At 51.6% G+C, this 17385-nt stretch overlaps 1 protein-coding gene across 2 annotated transcripts in view; it reads left to right on the top strand.

Moving 5' to 3' along the window:
• Window positions 1-16275, top strand: part of DPYSL3 (dihydropyrimidinase like 3) — a gene marked incomplete at both ends in the record, with an annotated part of 29319 nt that extends 13044 nt beyond the window's left edge. For both annotated transcript variants that reach the window (XM_079542469.1, XM_079542470.1), the window contains 13 exons: window positions 2232-2320; window positions 4443-4627; window positions 6680-6844; window positions 7138-7199; window positions 7661-7741; window positions 9207-9275; window positions 11456-11576; window positions 12077-12233; window positions 13960-14101; window positions 14361-14531; window positions 14959-15138; window positions 15749-15911; window positions 16187-16275. In XM_079542469.1, the coding sequence (XP_079398595.1) occupies window positions 2232-2320; window positions 4443-4627; window positions 6680-6844; window positions 7138-7199; window positions 7661-7741; window positions 9207-9275; window positions 11456-11576; window positions 12077-12233; window positions 13960-14101; window positions 14361-14531; window positions 14959-15138; window positions 15749-15911; window positions 16187-16275 (1674 nt within the window). The remainder of the gene's footprint in view (window positions 1-2231; window positions 2321-4442; window positions 4628-6679; window positions 6845-7137; window positions 7200-7660; window positions 7742-9206; window positions 9276-11455; window positions 11577-12076; window positions 12234-13959; window positions 14102-14360; window positions 14532-14958; window positions 15139-15748; window positions 15912-16186) is intronic.
• Between the last annotated feature and the right edge of the window lie 1110 nt (window positions 16276-17385).

Raw genomic sequence — 17385 nt, 5'->3', positions numbered from 1 at the left:
TAATGCAGAGCCTGGAGATGGGGTGTCAGGATGTTCCTTGTTTTACTTTGTTGCATTCTTCCTCCTTGTTATCAGGCGGTACCAGCACAGCCCTTCTCCTGCTGCGCGCAGGGGTGCTGTGGTGGGCAGGCATGGGGCAGGCCCCATGGCAGAGCCTGACCCCTGAGTAAAGGCCCTGTTTGTGCTGCAGCTGTAGTGAGTATAGCAACCTTATTTATTTAGCAACTAGCTGAGTACTGAGCAGCCCTTCATGTCTGTCACAAAGTGACTGTTTGCATTTGTGTGTGGGTGTATTTTTTGACTTTATATTAGCAGTTTATTCAGCAATTGTCAAGTGTTCCATTCTGCTTCCCACACCACCAGAGCCCGTGTGCCCTTTGTCTGATGAGCAGTAAGAGGTGGTCAGCGTCAGTGTGTGCTGCTGCTTCTGCGTGCTGGCAAGACTGGACTCCCGGGACTTCAGAAGGGGAAGTCAGGAGGTGTGAAGGCTATGGGTGTGACATACCGGAGTCTGGTTTTGGATTTGGGCAGGTTGGCTCTTTTCTCTTCCAGCAGGCTAGCTAAAACAAACAAGGGTCTGCCATGGCATATGGGGGAAATGGGAGAAACTGTATGTAGAGTTAACTGGAGTGTTGTGTTTCTGATCATAGCCCTGATTTACAGCCTGTGCCTGATACTGCTGCATGGTAATTGCTATCTGCCTTTCTCATAGTGATACTTAAATACCAGTCCTTTGCATCCCTAGGAGCCACAGCTCAGCTGTTTTCCCTTGTGACTGACAGGCTATAGTGATATGTCTGTGGTCCCACGCTTTTAGTGTTTTCTGAATTTAAAATTGCAGTATTGTTAGTGAGATGACATTTGTATAGAAGCAGAAGGAAGGACAAGTGCCCTGTGCTGAGGAGGATCAGTGGTCTGTTAGCAGTATTGTCTGTGTTTGAGCTCCATGGCCCCAAGCCTGGGCATCGCCTGAGGTGTGCAGCTGGGTGGGCCCAGACCTGGTGCTCCTGGTCAGCATGCCTGGCTGGGCTGCAGCAGAGACAGATGGAAGTGAGAGGTGCCCGTGACCTTGATGCCACCAGCCAATGTAGCAACTCCGTGTGCAGGCAGTGACCTGCTGGCTGTCTCCATGCAAACCTCAGTTAGACCTCAGTGTTCCACCTGCAGTCAGGAGAGAGGAGAACTGAGCTGGGTCTTCTGCTCAGAGAGGACTGTGGGTGTGAGGGGTAAGGCATGGCTCCAGCCTGCGCTGCTGAGGGTCCCAGTCCTGTGCTGCTGATGGCCTTATCTCAGCTGTGGAGCCCGGGCTGCTGAAGGCTGTCAGTGCTGCCAGGGAGAAGCCCAGGGAAGCTGAGCTGCAGCGGCTGAAAGCACCGTGCTGCGTGCTGCCTTCCCCACCCAGTTTCTTTGTCTGAGCCACACGAGTGAGATTGCCTTGCAGTGCGCACCAGCCTTTGCTCTTTGGCGGCTGTGCGCTGCGGGGTGTGAGGGGATTCTGTGCTGTGAATGACCGTGCAGTAGTGATTTTTTTTTTCTTTTTTTTTTCCCCCCTCCCGCAGAGCAGCAAGCCCAGCTCCCTTAGAGGAATTAATGGTGCAAGCTCCTCAAGATGCTTCTGCATGTGAAACTGCAGAGGCTGTCAGCAGCTGGGTGTGGGCTTGTGCTGTGGTGGTGGTGGGGAGAGAAGGGGGTTCGCACCCTGAAGCTGGGGCTGCAGGCATCTGCAGGAGCAAAGGGGGAAGTAAGGGCTGGCTGAAAGCTGGGAATGGTGCTGGGTGTGTTTCAAGCAATCAAGAAGTCTGCATGTCCTCTAGAAAAGCAGGAGCAGATAATGTCACCTGAACACGTGGAACCCATGTATGAGGCCAGGGTGTTAGCCCCGGTACCACATGCAGCCAGCACTCAGACTTGTGCAGAGGGAGGTAGAAGATGGAGCTCATATTCCTCAGGATATGGTGTTCCCTGCAGCACAGTCTCTGTTCTCTCAGTTGCCCAGGTCCAAAAGTGTGAATGCGGGAGGGAACATAAGAGCGTTTCTGGTCTGGGTGACATTCAGTCCTTGTGCTCGTTCTGTTTTCCAAATGTTATTGCAGATGCAAACTTCCTGAAGTATCTGCTGTTGCAGTGAGCTGTGTGATGCAGGAGGAGAGCACCCAGGAGAAGCACTCCATTGGTATCTGAGAAATGTGTGTTGCCTGCTGCTGACTTCTGCTGTGTTTTTCTCTTCACAGAGTGATCGTCTCCTTATTAAAGGAGGGAGAATAGTCAATGATGATCAGTCATTCTATGCTGACATTTACATGGAAGATGGTCTCATAAAGTAAGTATGGGACTTCCACAGTTCCACTCTGTCTCCCCTTAAATTAGCTTCCGGTTAGATGGTTATTGGCTTTTTGTGGATGCAGTCTGCATCCTGCTTGCCAGCTGTTGAAATGTCACAGGTCACTTTGGTTGGAGGCTCAGCTCTCCACCTATAAGTGGACGTGGTTATGTAGTGACTCCAATGACTGAATTGCAGCTGGACTGGTGACCTGGTGACTCAGTGTCCACTGTACAACTAAGCTGTATCTAATTGCATCAGGAACAAAGTTTTTCTCTGCCTCCTGTGTCCCCCTGTGTCACCAGTGTTAGCATGAGGGACCCCGCCCAAGATCCCATTCATTAGCACTAATGAGGAGTTCAGGAGGTTATCTTCCTCCCTGAGGTTTTCAGGAACTGCATGCCAAACCTCTGGGTCCCTCTGGCTTCTTCATTTGTTACAGAGGAGCAATGATAACTGCTGTCTAAAAGCTGCAGTTCAAAATTAGCAAATTTTTCATGGGGACCAGCTCCAAACTGGGTGAGCGGAAAGAACCGCGACAGTTTGCATCAGAGGGACTTGAAAAGCCATTTTTTGCTGTATGCTAAGAGGAAAATACTGATCTTTTAAAAATCTAGCAGTAGATACATAATTTTCAGGAAGTGGGACTGTATTTCTGTGAGGCTGTTTTTAGCTCAAGGAGGAGAGCAGTCTTGACTGACTGCTGCACATACCTAGGCATGTACCAGCGTCAGGTCCTGCAGTTGAACAGATCTTCTGGATATTCCTGGGCAAATCCCTTGCCTCGTCCGCAGCCTGAAGGCTGCAGAATTCCATTGCCTCGGAACTGGAACTCTCCAAAATGAATTCTGTTAAAAATACAGTGAGCAGTTTAAATCCTTTGCTGAGGGATTCATCTTAAAAAATGGTGGGAAGAGCTGCTGATGTATTGCCGCGAGGACACTGGAGTAAGCAGTTCTGTCTGCAGAACTTGCGGGATTCTAAAGAAAAAAACTGTAAAGTGGATATGTTGAATGAAATGCAAAAGTAGAATTTGCTGCTCAATTGCCTCCCCAGCATGTCAAGGAAATCAGAAGTCTTCCAGTAAAACTGGTGTTTCTTTTATCTTGATTTATCTGGAAAGACTGTGGAAGGCTTGTTGAAAATAGGATTTCTGAAAGAAGAGATTTGAAGGCTGAGTGCTACATATGGGCAGATAAAGGGATTGAGGGGGTGGGGGCTGAGTGAAGGGAGTCCCCGCATTCAGGTGCTCTGGCAGAAGAACTGATGTGTCCAGGGAGGAGAATATCGGTTGTTCTCCTGAGGGCCCTCAGTATGAGCTCTGAGTGGATGTATAGTGGAGGTTTAAGCTTGTTCTTTTCAGGTGTTTTGGTGTACCTCGGGTCTTGCCTTCACTACCGTGTGGGCCTGCTGGTAGCATCCTTTGGGGTGAGCGAGGGCAGCAGGCGAGAAGGAAGGTCCTGGGAGAGGGTCTGTCCTTTTTCCACCGGGTTTTGTGCTTGGAGCAGTGTTGCCAGACCCTGCCGAGCCCTGAGCTGGCCTAGCAGCTGTGGCATTACAGTGGGAAATCATCTTTCTCTGTAAGTAAGCCTCAGACTTGAGCCTTACTTAAGGTGGGCAGAAGGACGGGGGTGAGGGGAGATTAGGGGTGCAGCTTACTGGAGGCAGGGCTGGTGTCGGGGCTTGGGGAGCACTAGTCCCAGCTGAGCAGGTGGGACTGCTGCTCTGGGAATGCTTGCAGGTGCCTGGCTCCTGGTCAGTGGGGCATGAGGTGACCTGGGCAGCTTCTCACCAACAGTGCAGAGATCTGAGTATTCATCAGACCATGCTCCTGGCCACCCTGAGCCGGGGCTGCCCCAGACAGCTGGTGTCACAATAGGCACTGCTAAAGCAGGTGGACAGATGGCAGCCCTCCCAGGACTATGCAGATTGCAATTTTGGGCAGGCCGGACAACCTCACAGTTGGCTGCTCAGTGAGGTGGTCTCACCTCTGGTTCCTGGGAAGGAGCAAGGCACTGCTGCTGGGCTGGGGTTGGCCTGCCCCCTCCTGACCTGTTGATCCATTATATGGTGTCTGGTTTTCCTCTGTGTGTGGCTCACCATCTTGATGTGGTCTCATCAGGCAGATTGGAGACAATCTCATTGTCCCTGGAGGGGTCAAAACCATAGAAGCCAATGGGAAGATGGTGATCCCTGGAGGAATTGACGTCCACACTCACCTGCAGATGCCGTACAAGGGGATGACAGCAGTGGATGATTTCTTCCAAGGGACGAAAGCAGCTCTGGCTGGTGGGACTACAATGATCAGTGAGTGCAGCAGGCAGGTCCCCTGTGAGACAACACCCAGCAGGCTCTGTGCTTGTGAGAGGAGTTAAAGCACTGCTGTGTTAGTTCTGTAACTGCATGGGATCTGTTTGATATTGACTTCCATGACTTCTGAAGATTTGTTTGTTGTTGTTGTTCAGAGGGTGTACAAAGAGGGCTGTGCTGAAGTTCCTGTGTAGGGCAGCAAAGATGGACAGAGATGGCAGCTGACAGGGAAGATTTAGGGGCAATTTTGGAGAAAGAGAAAGATGAGCAACACTGTCATTGTTGCCCTCTGGAAGAGGCAGTTAGGAGAGTAAACACATCTGATGCTTGGGAAAATACGGGAGAGGACTGGGAAGGGAAGTCCCTCTGGGAGCTCAGAAACTTGCAGGCAAAGTGGCAGAGACCAGAGAGCCATCTTGGCATCGATGGTTTTTCAGAGACTCAGTCGAGGATGTTTGTTGTCCTTGCCAGGCCAGCCCACATTTCTCCCTGCCTTGCTGGCGTCTCTAATGGAAAAGCGAGTGGAACAGTAACTGCAGCCAAGTGTGCAGCTCTAGCTTTTGCTACCAGCAACTTGTGGCAGGGCAGGTCTGAGTAGAGCAGAGTTCTGGGATCTTTTTGTTTAAGAGGGCCTTGGAAATTACTTTTTCTGACCAGTGGGTGAAAGGTCTCTTCGGGTATTACAGTGTGAAACCTCTCAGAGCATCAGCTCTCCTGCGTGAGTGCAGGGTAGCAGTAAAGCACAGGGTATGGCACAGCTCACCTTCTGGGCTGCCTTGGGGAGGCAGAGCAGTGAGAGGCCAAAGTGAGAGGCAAGTTCACCAGAGTGCAGCCCCTGAGGGTGAAGGGGGTGTATATCAGGATAGCTGTGCGAATGTGAACCAGTTCTCGTTAGTTCCCTCCCATGTCCCCAGTCAAGCATTTTTTTGCAGTGCATTTTGGACGTGGTCCTGTTCTGAGCTGGGGAAGGCATTTGCAATAAAACCTCAATCCAAGTGAAGCTCCTTAGTCTTTTTTTGTTTTGTTTTGTTTTTCCTTCGCTTTTGGAATGTTGCCCAGTTATTTCTTTTCCTGCTTGCTTTTCATGATCTTCTTTGTTTTAAAGATCCATGATTATGTGCTCATCTTTTCTGCGTTGTCTGTTAATGCAGGCTGTGAAGTGCAGGATGAATTTGTGGGACCTTTAGTGCTGGGAATAAAAGTGTGCACAGGGCCCTTTGCACAGCTTCAGATCCTGTGTTCTGCAGTGCTCCAACATCTGCAGCTGCTGGTGCCCACAAGAACCTCGAAAAGGAACAAAAAAAAAAAAAAGAACCCTTTTTTTTTCTGCCTGGTTAAATAAAAATAGGGCAGTGTGATGCTCAGATGATGCTGAGCAGAGAAACAGAGCAATGTCCTGGCATCCTGCACTGCTCAGAAATAAACAGTGCTAATGAAAAAGGAAAGGACATTCTGAGATCCTTTAGAGGAAAAGACCGTGAGCATGCAGTGCTTGCAGATCCAAGCTTTACTGCTGTGCAGTGGCCACAGCAGTGTGCACTGCAGGTTTTCATGGGATGCAGGAAATGGGATACATGGGATGCAATTATTGATCCTTCCAGTAAAGGAGTGGGCTTCTTGCCCTCTCCCTGCCAGTTCTCCTTCTCCCTTGGGCCAAAAAAATCATGGTGTGGCAGGCTCAAAGTTATGTGGTGGGCTGTAATAGGTGCATTAGTGTTGCAGTGTGGGAGGAGACCGTGTTAATGAGGTGGAAGTGGGGGTGAGGAGGAATGAGGCCCTGAAGCTCTCAGCTCATTTCTCAGCAGAAGCCTGTAAAAGCCCATGGTCCTTTGCCAGAAGCTCTTAAGTAAAAGCTGTGTGCATTTCCCCCCAGTAACTGCAATTGAAGGGGACGATGGAAGTCATAGAGATGCTGAGGGCTGTCCGGAAGCAGCTGGGAGACAAGTGTGGGGTGGTAGAGATGCCTTGTGGCAAGCAGGGGTACGGAGGGGTGCACATCAGGACGTCTGGCGGAGGAGCCTTTGTTGATGACTCCTTGTCACCCTGCAGTGGACCACGTGGTGCCTGACCCCGAGTCCAGTCTGGTGGAGGCATTTGAGAAGTGGCGGGAGTGGGCAGATGGGAAGGCCTGCTGTGACTATGCGCTGCACGTGGACATCCCCCGCTGGAGCCAGCGCGTCCGGCAGGAGCTGCATGCCATGGTCCAGGAGAAAGGTTTGCTGCCCTTTCTTCCTTGCCCTGGCTGGGTGCGGGGGACCTGGCAGAAAGGGGAAGGTGGCGGATGCTCTACCCCTGCTCCTCTGGCTGTGAGCGTGATGGGATCCTGCTTGGCCTTGAGCTGAGAGTTGGCATTCTGTGGATGAATGGCAGGACCTCCAGTTGAAGCAGAGATTCTCCTGCCAGCCCACTCCTGTGCCCTTTCCCCAGGTCTCAGTGCTTCCCCTGTGTCTGGGGATGGGAAACTGTTGGCTCGCTCTCCTTCAATTTCCTCTCTGCTCTTCCCCTAGGAGTCAACTCATTCATGGTTTACATGGCCTACAAGGACTTGTACCAGATGTCAAACACTGAGGTAGGAACTCCTTTATGGCTTTGGTTGTGTGTGGTTGCAGTGCTAGCAGCAGTGCTGTGTGGTCATAGCTCCGCAGCCTGACGTGAGGTGCTTTGCAGGGGTTTCCATGCTGCTCACTGCTCATCCTTGCTGCCTTGAGCGGTGCGACCCTCAGGCAGCCCCGCACTGCTCGCTCACAAGCCCTGAGGTGCTTCTCAGTGGCCAGGCTCTCCGTTAGAGAGTGGCAGGCAGAGGGGGTGGGCAGGAGAGGACAGAGAGCGCCTCAGGGAGCAGGCAGCATGCTGAAGGCACGGCCAGTACGACCACAGAGGCCGTTCTCTGTGCAGCTGATAGTGGGTCCTGCCTGCCCCTGTTCCTGCACAGCTCTCCTGGGGGCACAGCGCGGGAGACTTACGGTCGTGTGCAAGCCAGGGCAGTGTGTCTGTCTGCGTGGTAATCTCTTCTTCTTGTCTCTGTTTCAGCTGTATGAGATATTCAGCTGCCTGGGAGAGCTGGGTGCCATAGCTCAAGTTCATGCTGAAAACGGGGATATAATTGCACAGGTAGCTACTCCTCAGGTGTGCAGGGACTGGAAATCTATCCTGGGCTGATTGGACGTGGGATGTTTGTAATGTGACACTAAAGCTGCGTGGGCATCTTTTGCAAGGTGATCTCTTTGCTGCTCAGCAGCAGTATCAGATTTACCGAGATTTTCTGCTGTGAAGTATCTGGTGGGAGCTGCAATAAAGAGTTTGTGAAACCCTTCAGCATTGTCCTTTGGGATGCATAGAAGAACTGCCTCGTGGTATTTCTATGTTTTGAGGAACAATAGTAGGTAAAACTCCATTTCAAATGGGCGTGACAGATAAACCAAGGAATCAGAAGGACGATTGTTTTGAAGTGTATGATTCTCTTATTACAGGAAGCATTGTCATCTTCTAGAGATAATAAAAACCCAGATAATTTAAAGGGATATCAGATACTGCGAAATTATTATTTTTTTAAAACAAAATCAGTGAAAATATTTGTGACATTAAAGCAAAAAAAAAAAACAACACAAAAAACCCACGCTGGCCGAAGTTTTGTTAAGTAGATGGTTTCCTGCTGGATTACAAAGACAGGCTGATAGATGAAAGAAAGCAGATCCCAGCTGCTCTTTTTCTTCCTAAAATAAAAAGAAATTTGGAATGGGTGGAACTTTCCAGGAACACATCAGGATTTTAAAGGACCACCAGATAACTGGGGAATTTATTACTGCAAAGCTTTTGTCAGTGGCGTGAGTGAGGTCTGAACCCACAGTCCTGGTAAGGAGATGTCTCATCCCAGCTGCTGCTTTGCCCTTCCCAGAGCAGTGGGAGAGCTCTGGGACCGGTGTGCCCTGTCTGAGTGTCAGAGCTGTCAGCAGCAGCCTGTCACTGCCATTCCCTTGCCATCACTCCCTTCTGGCTGCCCTTTGGAAACTGCTGCAGTTTTCCTCTTCCAAGGCTTTGGGTTGGTGAGTGCTGGGTGTCAGTCCCACATGGCAGTGAGTGCCAGTGCTGCTCTGCAGGTGCCAGCGGTGCTGAGAACCAGCTGAGCTGCTCTCTGGTTTGGTGCCCTTGGCTGCGTCCTGCTGAGAGGCCGGTGTGGTTTCTGTCTTTGAGCTCTTTGTTGCTGGGAGGGGAGCCAGGGCACTGGGGGGCTCTGGGAGAGGAAGTGTGGGGGGGTGCTGCAGCCATGGGGACCTCGTGTCAGCAAGGAGGTGGCTCCTTGGTACCACAGGGCTGTCCTGAGGCTGTTCGCTTCTTTTTGCCTGGTATGCTGTCACCAACAATGGCCACTTTTTCTCCCGTCAGGAGAAGATTAGCACTTCTCATCTGGTTGAATTTCTCATGTTCTCATACTAGCCTCTGTGAGGTTCGAAGAGAGACCCTTTGTTTATCTGCCTGTCCTAAGTACAGAGTGTGGTGACAGCTCTGTTGGGCCATGAGGAGGGGTGGGGGCAGGTTCAAAGCCTGATAACACTCCTTTGTCCTTTCTGTGTCCTAGGAGCAGGCCAGGATGTTGGAGATGGGAATCACCGGCCCAGAGGGCCATGTGCTGAGCAGACCTGAGGAGGTAAGGCAAAGAGCAGTGTGCATGGCAGAGCTTTTCTGAGCTGTGGTAGGGTGTACTGCACACGGCTAAACGTGCGTATAATACTGTCTTGTTCATTATCAGCTCAAGAAAGAGTGAGATGCTCTTTTGTGACCAGTGTTTTTCCACCTAACTGGAGTCTCCTAGGAGAAATGAAGGCTTCTGAGTTGTTCAGAGATTAAGTAATCAACAAAAAATTCTGTACAGCTGTAGCAGCACTTGGGGCAGGTTTGGCAGCATTCATTTTCTATGGGATTCCAGAGCGTAAGAGGCCCGAGGAGAATAGAAAGGCAAGTTTTAGTCCCTCTGAAAGGTCACTGTTCATGTGTCTGAGAGCAGACAGATTCCAGCCTCTTCCTGCTTAATCTCTGCTTAGGGTCTAATGTGGGTTTCAAAGTCAGACAGACAAAACCATTGGTGGAAGGAGTGGGAGGGGAGGAAAGGGGGAATTTCCTGGTTACAAGTCATTGTGAAGACACTAATTAGATTATTTCTAATTTTAGCTTGCAGGGTATTTTTCTGTTTGGTCTGTTAATCTGAGTTGTGTCTAATTTTAGATAGGTTTTCTTGAGATAGCTCCCTGCAGAGAGCTGCTTTTAACTTTCTGTGGCATGTGAAAGATGAAAACAACAGCAGAACCGAGTAGGGAGCAGTGACAGATACATACTTCGGGGTCTGCAGAAATAAAATCAATTGGCTTAAATTAACAGTGTAAGAAGTTGACTGTGTGGTAGCTGGTAATGACAGAGCCTAGCGTAATGCAGTGCTTACTGTTTTTGAGGTGTGAGACAATAAAGAGAAAAGACTCAGTGTAAAAAAACAGATCATAGTTCCTCTATGTGTAAATGTACACTTATTTTTTTTTTATGGCCTTAGACCTGATGCCACTAGCTGGCAGGCTAACCTGCAGTTACAGGATATTGTGCCAGGATTTGAGAACTCTCCTGTTATCATAATTCAACGCTGCAGTTCTTCTTGTCCAAAGCCAATAAAGCATTATGGAGTGTTTGATCCTGAAATGCCATTAGAGCTTAAGGCAACTGAGAGCAGTGCAAGAAAGCTCTAGATTCAGTCTGTCCAGCCAATCTCAGATATCATTATCTTTGAAAAGAAAGTGTTGTTCTTCCAGCACATCTTCAACCTGGGAAAACATTCAGTGGTGTGCAAGTGATGTGCTACCCTCCTGAAGACTTGCAGGTGGTTGGCAAGGCACTGGGAGGGTGGCCCAGGGTCCAAGGATCTGCTGTGTCCTGGAAGGACCTCTGTGGGCATTGAAGACATGCTCTTCTAGCAGGTGGTGGTGGGATTCGGTAGTGCCGGATGGTGCTCCAGACTGGATCAATTTTGAAGGGTGTTCAGTGATGGCTGTTTGCCCCCGGCCATGTATTAAAGCCCACTCAAGTCTGTAAGTGTGGCTGCTATGTTTTCAAAAGAGTTCTTAAGCAGAAGAAGAAAACTGTTTTCACTCTGCTGATGGATGGTGCTCAGAACTGTGTGAGGTGCACTCGTGTGTTTGTCTGAGCGCAGTGGCCCGCTGCTGCTGGGAGCACGGAGCAGCTGCCAGCTGCAGGCAGCAATGGCACGGTGCCTGCCTTTCCTGGCTGGTTTGCGCGTTGTCTTTTTAAGGCTTCTGTTTTGAACTGTCTCAGGCCAAGGGTTGAAGCCAAGCTGCAGAGCTAACACTTAGAGAACGTCTGGAGCTGAGCTCAGGCTGAGCAAGGGCTGATGTCATAGTTCAAAGATAACCGTGTGGTGGAAATGGGCCCTGCTGCAGCGGCAGGCTGGCCGGGACACTCAGCAGCTGGTTCATGGAACAGCTGGACCCCAGCAGCCCACCAGGGCACAGCCTGCAGCACCCCAGGCATCAGCAGGGCAATGTCCGATTAAACTAGCTTAGAGAGGCAGAGCTGTGTCTGCCTCTGCTGGCTGCGGCCGTGCTGCCAGGTGTGGGCGGCTGGCCCTGAGCTCCTCTTGCTGCTGACAGAACTGGAGCCAGGCAGGGGAACAAGTGGCTGCCCAGCTCCATGCTGCAGCCCTGCAGAGTTGCCACTTGCAGGCTGGGCCCTGGAGCCTCCCCAGGTACCAGAGGGAGCACAGCCAGCAGTGAGCCCTCCTTACCTGCTGTGCTTGCTCCTCTGCAGCTACACTGTTCTCTCTTCCAGCTGGAAGCAGAAGCCGTCTTCCGAGCCATCATCATTGCCAGCCAGACCAACTGCCCTCTCTATGTGACTAAAGTGATGAGCAGAAGTGCTGCAGACCTCATCTCACAAGCCAGGAAAAAGGGTGAGCTGATGCTGTATGCATCCGCACTGTTGCCACTGAAGTCCTGGGTTTGGTGTTGCCCTGGCTGTTGGGTTCAGACCCCTTCTTTAAGCAGCCCAGAGCTACCCCTTCTTCTGGGGGGGTTGAGGTTTTACCTGATTTGCGAAGGGCTGCGGGGATCAGGTAGCATCAAGGTGTGGGCATGGGTCAGAGAGGGTCTTGGAGACTAAAGCTTTCCGTGAAGGGCTTTCTCTGGGGAAACTCACACCATCCACATGCAGGTGGTTGAAGCTGCTGGGTACATCCCCAGCCTCTATGGCCGATGTGCCTCTAGGTCTGCACCACTGTCATGCTCCCGTCATGCTCTGTGACTGGAGCTGAAGGACTGGGACAGTTCCTGTGATAGCAGAGAGGTCTCTGGCCCAGCAGTCCCTCCCCTCTGCTCTAGAGGCCACAACAGGTAGACAAGGATCAGACTGCTGTAATCACCAAACCTGTGTCCTCTCTGCTCTTTTTTCCAGGCAATGTGGTGTTCGGTGAGCCCATCACAGCCAGCCTGGGGACTGATGGAACACACTACTGGAGCAAGAACTGGGCCAAGGCTGCAGCGTTTGTGGTTTCACCCCCCCTAAGCCCAGATCCCACAACCCCTGACTACATTAACACCCTGCTGGCCAGGTGAGCAGTAGCAGCCAGGCAGGCTGTGCCTGGTCTTGTGGCTCTGCCAGTGACTGCGAGTGGGAGGCAGCACCTTTGGCCTGGAGTAGTCAGAGAGGAGGCCAGGGAGTATTCAGGTAGCCTAGACACTATTCCAGTATGAACCATTTCACCCCAGGGATTTAATGAGCTGCCTGATGAAATGGCTGTCAAGGGAGGCACTGAAGGCATAGCGCCAATAATGAGAAAAATACTATGGCACGCAGTCACAAACAGCTTTAAATGCCCTGAAGAAGGGAAAGAAATGAGGGCCAGATGACACAGAATTTGTCAGTGACAGCATTGACTAAGCTGTAGAAGTTGTGTGATTGTGGGAGGAGCAGAAGGTGAGGTTTGGGATGTGGCTGTGCATGAGGAGGTCTGGGGGCACAGGTGGCATAGCTGGTGGGGACCCACATGCCAAATAGCTTTCTGGCTTTTTGTCCACAGGTGAACAGTAGAACAATCTGCAAGGAGTATGAGGCCCTTAGGGACAGCTTGTGCTCGTCTGGCAGGATTAGTAGATGATTTTTACCCTAAAGGCAGGGACTGGGGGAAGGAATCTGTTGAAAGTGGAGAGCAAACAATAGAAGCACTTCAGCAATTTGAGGTGACCTTTCCCTCAAAGCTGTCCTCCATCCCCTCACTGGAAAGGCATGCACCACAGCCAGGGATGCAGTGCCTGCTTGCTGGCTGTGCTTACATGTGAGCTGCGAGCCTCACTGCTCTGCATCTGCAGCTGAACGCTGTGTGTGGTGCTGCTCTGTGCTAGCTGGGCACGGCTGCCTGGGGACAAATGGAAACAACCTTTGAGGTAATGTTGGAAACATCTCTGAGATGAGCATGGGATGCCAGGTCAGAAATAGGTGTGACAGCAGAGCGATAAGCTGGGATTGTGCCCCAGTGAGGGGCAGTGCTGAGTGTGTGTGGAGTTGCTTTGGCTGGCAGGAGAGGTGCCCATGCATATGGGGTCTGAATGTGCACCTCGCCTGGGATTTTGCTGTGGGCAGTGAGCAGTGTGTGCTTCTGCTTGATCTGAACATATGAGATAGATGCAGGTCTTAATGAAACAGCAAAACGTGAGCCCAACTCCTGAACTTGATTTTTGATGTTTTCCTGCTGTTTCAATACCAAATTTACCCCAGACCTCAGAGGAGAGGCAGAAGCACCTCTGAGCCCTGCAGCCAATACAGTTCTGTCCTAGTGCCTTTCCCAGTTGTTTTCTTGAGGCTTTGGCAGGAGAAGCAGCTGCAGGGCTGGTTTGTTTTCTTTCACCAGAGCAAAGGTGGTGGAGATTAGGAAGCATGTTTTGTCATCAGGCTGGATCTCTGGCTCTGCAGTCAGTCAGACATATGGCAGAAATTATCGGAGGAAGATGGAGATTACCAATGGATTATGAATGATTCGTGGCCCTGTGCAGAGCTGCTGCATCTGTGCCATCAGAGGTCTGGGGCCAGGAGTCCAGCACTTGCAGGCCCTTCCCTCCCAGCTGCTGCAGGAGCCGGCCTGGGCCCTGTTCCCTTCCACCTGGTGGCAGCTGTGTCCCCAGCTCCCCTCAAACCCAGCTGATTTTCAGCTCCTTGTCCTGTCCTCCTGGCAGAGAGCTGGGTGGGGGCTGCCCATACGCAGAGCATTTCCTAGTCCCTCGTGTCTCTGCCTCTGTCTGACTATGAAATGGCTCAGGATGCTCTTATTATCACCATGCCAGTGGTGACCTGCAGGTGTCAGGAAGTGCCCACTGCACGTTCAGCACTGCGCAGAAAGCAATTGGAAAAGACAACTTCACAGCGATCCCAGAGGGGACCAATGGCATCGAGGAACGGATGTCTGTCATCTGGGACAAAGCAGTGGTAAGAGCCAGCCCAGCAGCGAGTGGGCAGACTTGACGGGCAGCACTGTGTCCTTGCCCCAGCAGGGCTGAGTGCCCAGTGGCACGTCTGCTTTCTGCTTGTGAGCTGAACCAAGCTGGAGCAGGAGAAACAGCTGCCACAGGGCGAATAGCCATGATATGTGAGCATCGCTCCAGCTTTTGGTCTGTCTAATGCCAGACCTGGGCTTTTCCTCTTCCCTTCCCCAAATGGGTGCTTTGTTCTCTCTGTGTCTGAGCAGGCCACAGGAAAGATGGATGAAAACCAGTTTGTGGCAGTGACGAGCACTAATGCTGCAAAAATCTTCAACCTGTACCCACGGAAAGGGAGAATAGCTGTGGGCTCAGACAGTGATCTGGTCATTTGGGATCCTGATGCAGTGAAGATCGTCACGGCAAAAACCCACCAGTCTGTAAGCCCTCTGCTCAAGCTGGGAATGGGTGTGGGAAGTGCTACACACAGTGATCTTGCTGCAAGGAGCTTGGTGCTGCCCTGCTGGTAGATGCAGGCTCTGGGCAATGCAGGTGTGACTGCAGGATAGGGTGCCTTTGAGCCTTGGGCTCTGCTTGCAGCATGTTTCTCACCGAGCTGCCTTGCGCTCTCCTTATGCCAAGCCTGCAATGGGCTTTTCTCCTCCTCTGAGTCCAAATTTTTCCCAGCTAAGCTGGGTTCTTGGTGTGATGGACTTGTGAAGGGCAGGAGGCCTTTGAGGCAGCAAGGCTATACAGGTGTGCTCTCTCTGCCCTGGAGGCTTTGTCAATGAGGTGAGGGGACTGAGCAGCCCTCACTGGGCAGACAGTGCTTGTGTTTCTCCTGACTGTCACCCCTGGTTGCTGCAGGCAGCTGAATACAACATCTTTGAAGGGATGGAGCTGCGTGGGGCCCCACTGGTTGTCATATGCCAGGGAAAGATCATGCTGGAGGATGGCAACCTGCACGTGACCCAGGGGACTGGGCGCTTCCTGCCCTGCAGCCCTTTCCCTGACTATGTCTACAAGCGGATCAAAGCCAGGAGAAAGGTAAGGAGATGGGGATGCCGGCAGAAAGAGCTGTGAAGCTGTTAACCCAAATTGCCCCTTTCCCAGCTAGCTGATTGTTTTCCCTCCAGTGTATCTGATAAGATGGAAAAAGTGCTGTAAACCTGCATGTGCTGAACCTACTGGGGATTGCTGAGTGCTGGGCAGAGCTGTGACCTCTGTGCTGGTAGTGTGCTATAGTGAGGGGAAGGACATGGGGCTGAGTCAGCAGTGGGTGCTGCAGGTCCAACTGCTCCCTTGTTGCCTTCCTGCTGCAGCAGGAACCTGAAGGGAAAAGTTGAGTTAAAAAAAAGGACAGTGAGCAAAAAGGGCCTTCATCTGCACAAAATAAACCCATGTCAGGGGGTCCTGTTGCATAGTCCCTCAGCACGCAGTGGGAGGCTGTTGTGCAGGAGGTGGGGCTGAGACCTCCATGCTTCAGAGAGGTCTCGGGCATGCAGGACAGGTGAGCACGGGGTTGGCAGTGTGAGTGGCCTCTGCAGTGGGACTAGGGAGCCTGGAATCCATGTGCCAGGATGCTGGCGGTGTTGGTGAGCTCACAGGCGTTGCGGAAGCATTGCAGTGTCACTGTGCCATTCCTCTCTGGTAACAGATGGCGGAGATGCACGCTGTGCCCCGGGGCATGTATGATGGACCTGTGTTTGACCTGACTGCCACCCCCAAGGGTGGCACCCCTGTGGGATCCACCCGGGGGTCCCCCACACGGCAGACGCCCCCTGTCAGGAACCTCCACCAGTCGGGGTTCAGCCTGTCAGGTAAGCATGGCACTGGCAGAGCATGGTGCCTTGGGCCGGGGGGCTGGGCTGCAGCCATAGTGCAGCACTGGACTTCTGCTTGTGCTGTGTGGGTCCACACGTGGAGGACCATCTGCTCTGGGAGTGGCCACTTCTCTCCTTGGGGTCCTTCCTCAGTCAGAGGCAGAGAGGTTGCCATCGGTGGCCCAGAGCCTTTCATCAAGACCCCAGCCTTCCCGGTGGCTGAGTGGGAAAAATCCTCTTGGTGTCACTTTCCCTTTCCCTTCGTGCTCCAGGTACCCAGATTGATGAAGGCATTCGTTCTGCCAGCAAGCGCATTGTGGCACCGCCGGGAGGCCGCTCCAACATAACCTCCCTCAGCTAAAGCCCCACACAGAGAGGGCAGTGATCCCTGTGCAAGCAAAGGAAGAAAAAGGGGTGCATTGGTGTTTAAGAAGGAAAAGCAAATAAACCTGTTCTGAAGAATCAGTAAGCCTCAAGCCTTACTTTTCACAAAAGCTACTTGCTACCTAGCTTTAAAGATGTTGCTTCGTTTTATTTTATGCATAGCCTTAAAATTCTGTTGTTGTTGTTGTGGGTTGGGTGGGTTGTGTTTTTCCTCTTCCTTTTGTATGCATGCCGCTCAGACAGGTCACTTGGTTCAGGTCGTTGTTGGTGTTGAATGCTTATGGGCAGATGGGGGTGCAGTGTGAGCCCGGGCAGCTCGTGTTCCTTTGTCTTGGCTCTCAGCAGTGTTTCACCACGATGCCCATTAAGGAGCCCAGAACATCTCTGTAACAGCTGTCACAGCACCTCATGTAAGGAAATTTACGACTTTGTACACTTTATTAAAAAAGAAAGGAAAAAAAAAAACAACTGTTCCTCAAATAACTTGTTGTCATGGCTGCTTTTTTCCACTCTGAGCTGTGGCTGCCTGCCTGGCCCTGGGGGCAGCAGGGGCAGAGAGGCTGTGTCCCAGGGGCAGGATGTGTGCAGGGCTCCTGGAGCAACTTGGGGCTGTTTGAGCTGAGGGAGATGTACAGCCAAAGGGAGTCTGTGTGCAGCACTGGGGGACCAGTATGGATGCTGGGACAGTGTTGCTTCTTGGGCAAAAGCAAAAGTATTAACAAAACAGCTTGGAGCTGGTGCTAGTGAGACTGTTCGCGTTGGCCATGCTGTCTCTGGCCGCTGCCTGTTGTGGCCGTTGTGGGCTGTGCCTGTCAGCTGTGTGGTGACGTGGCCCAGGCCTTCCCAGCTGAGGCTGATTTTGAGGTTGTGGACACCTGTGAGTTAATTGCTCTCCCTGTGTCAGGTGGTGTCCAACTGTGGGTCACTGCCTTCTCCAGGTTGCAAAGCATCCAAAAAAATGAGATTGTTTTTTACATATTAGAAAAAATTGAGTGTCAATCTAAGCAGTGCTAAATAAATCCTTTTTTTTTTTTTTTTCCTGAAGTATTTGACCCTGAAATATTTATTTTTGCATGCCTGTAGCTCA

Source organism: Tetrao urogallus (genome assembly GCF_951394365.1).
Source record: "Tetrao urogallus genome assembly, chromosome: 14".
NCBI classification, from domain to species: Eukaryota; Metazoa; Chordata; class Aves; order Galliformes; family Phasianidae; genus Tetrao; species Tetrao urogallus.
The sequence above is the reverse complement of the archived record's forward strand: the minus strand, read 5'-3'. Positions and strand labels throughout refer to the sequence as shown.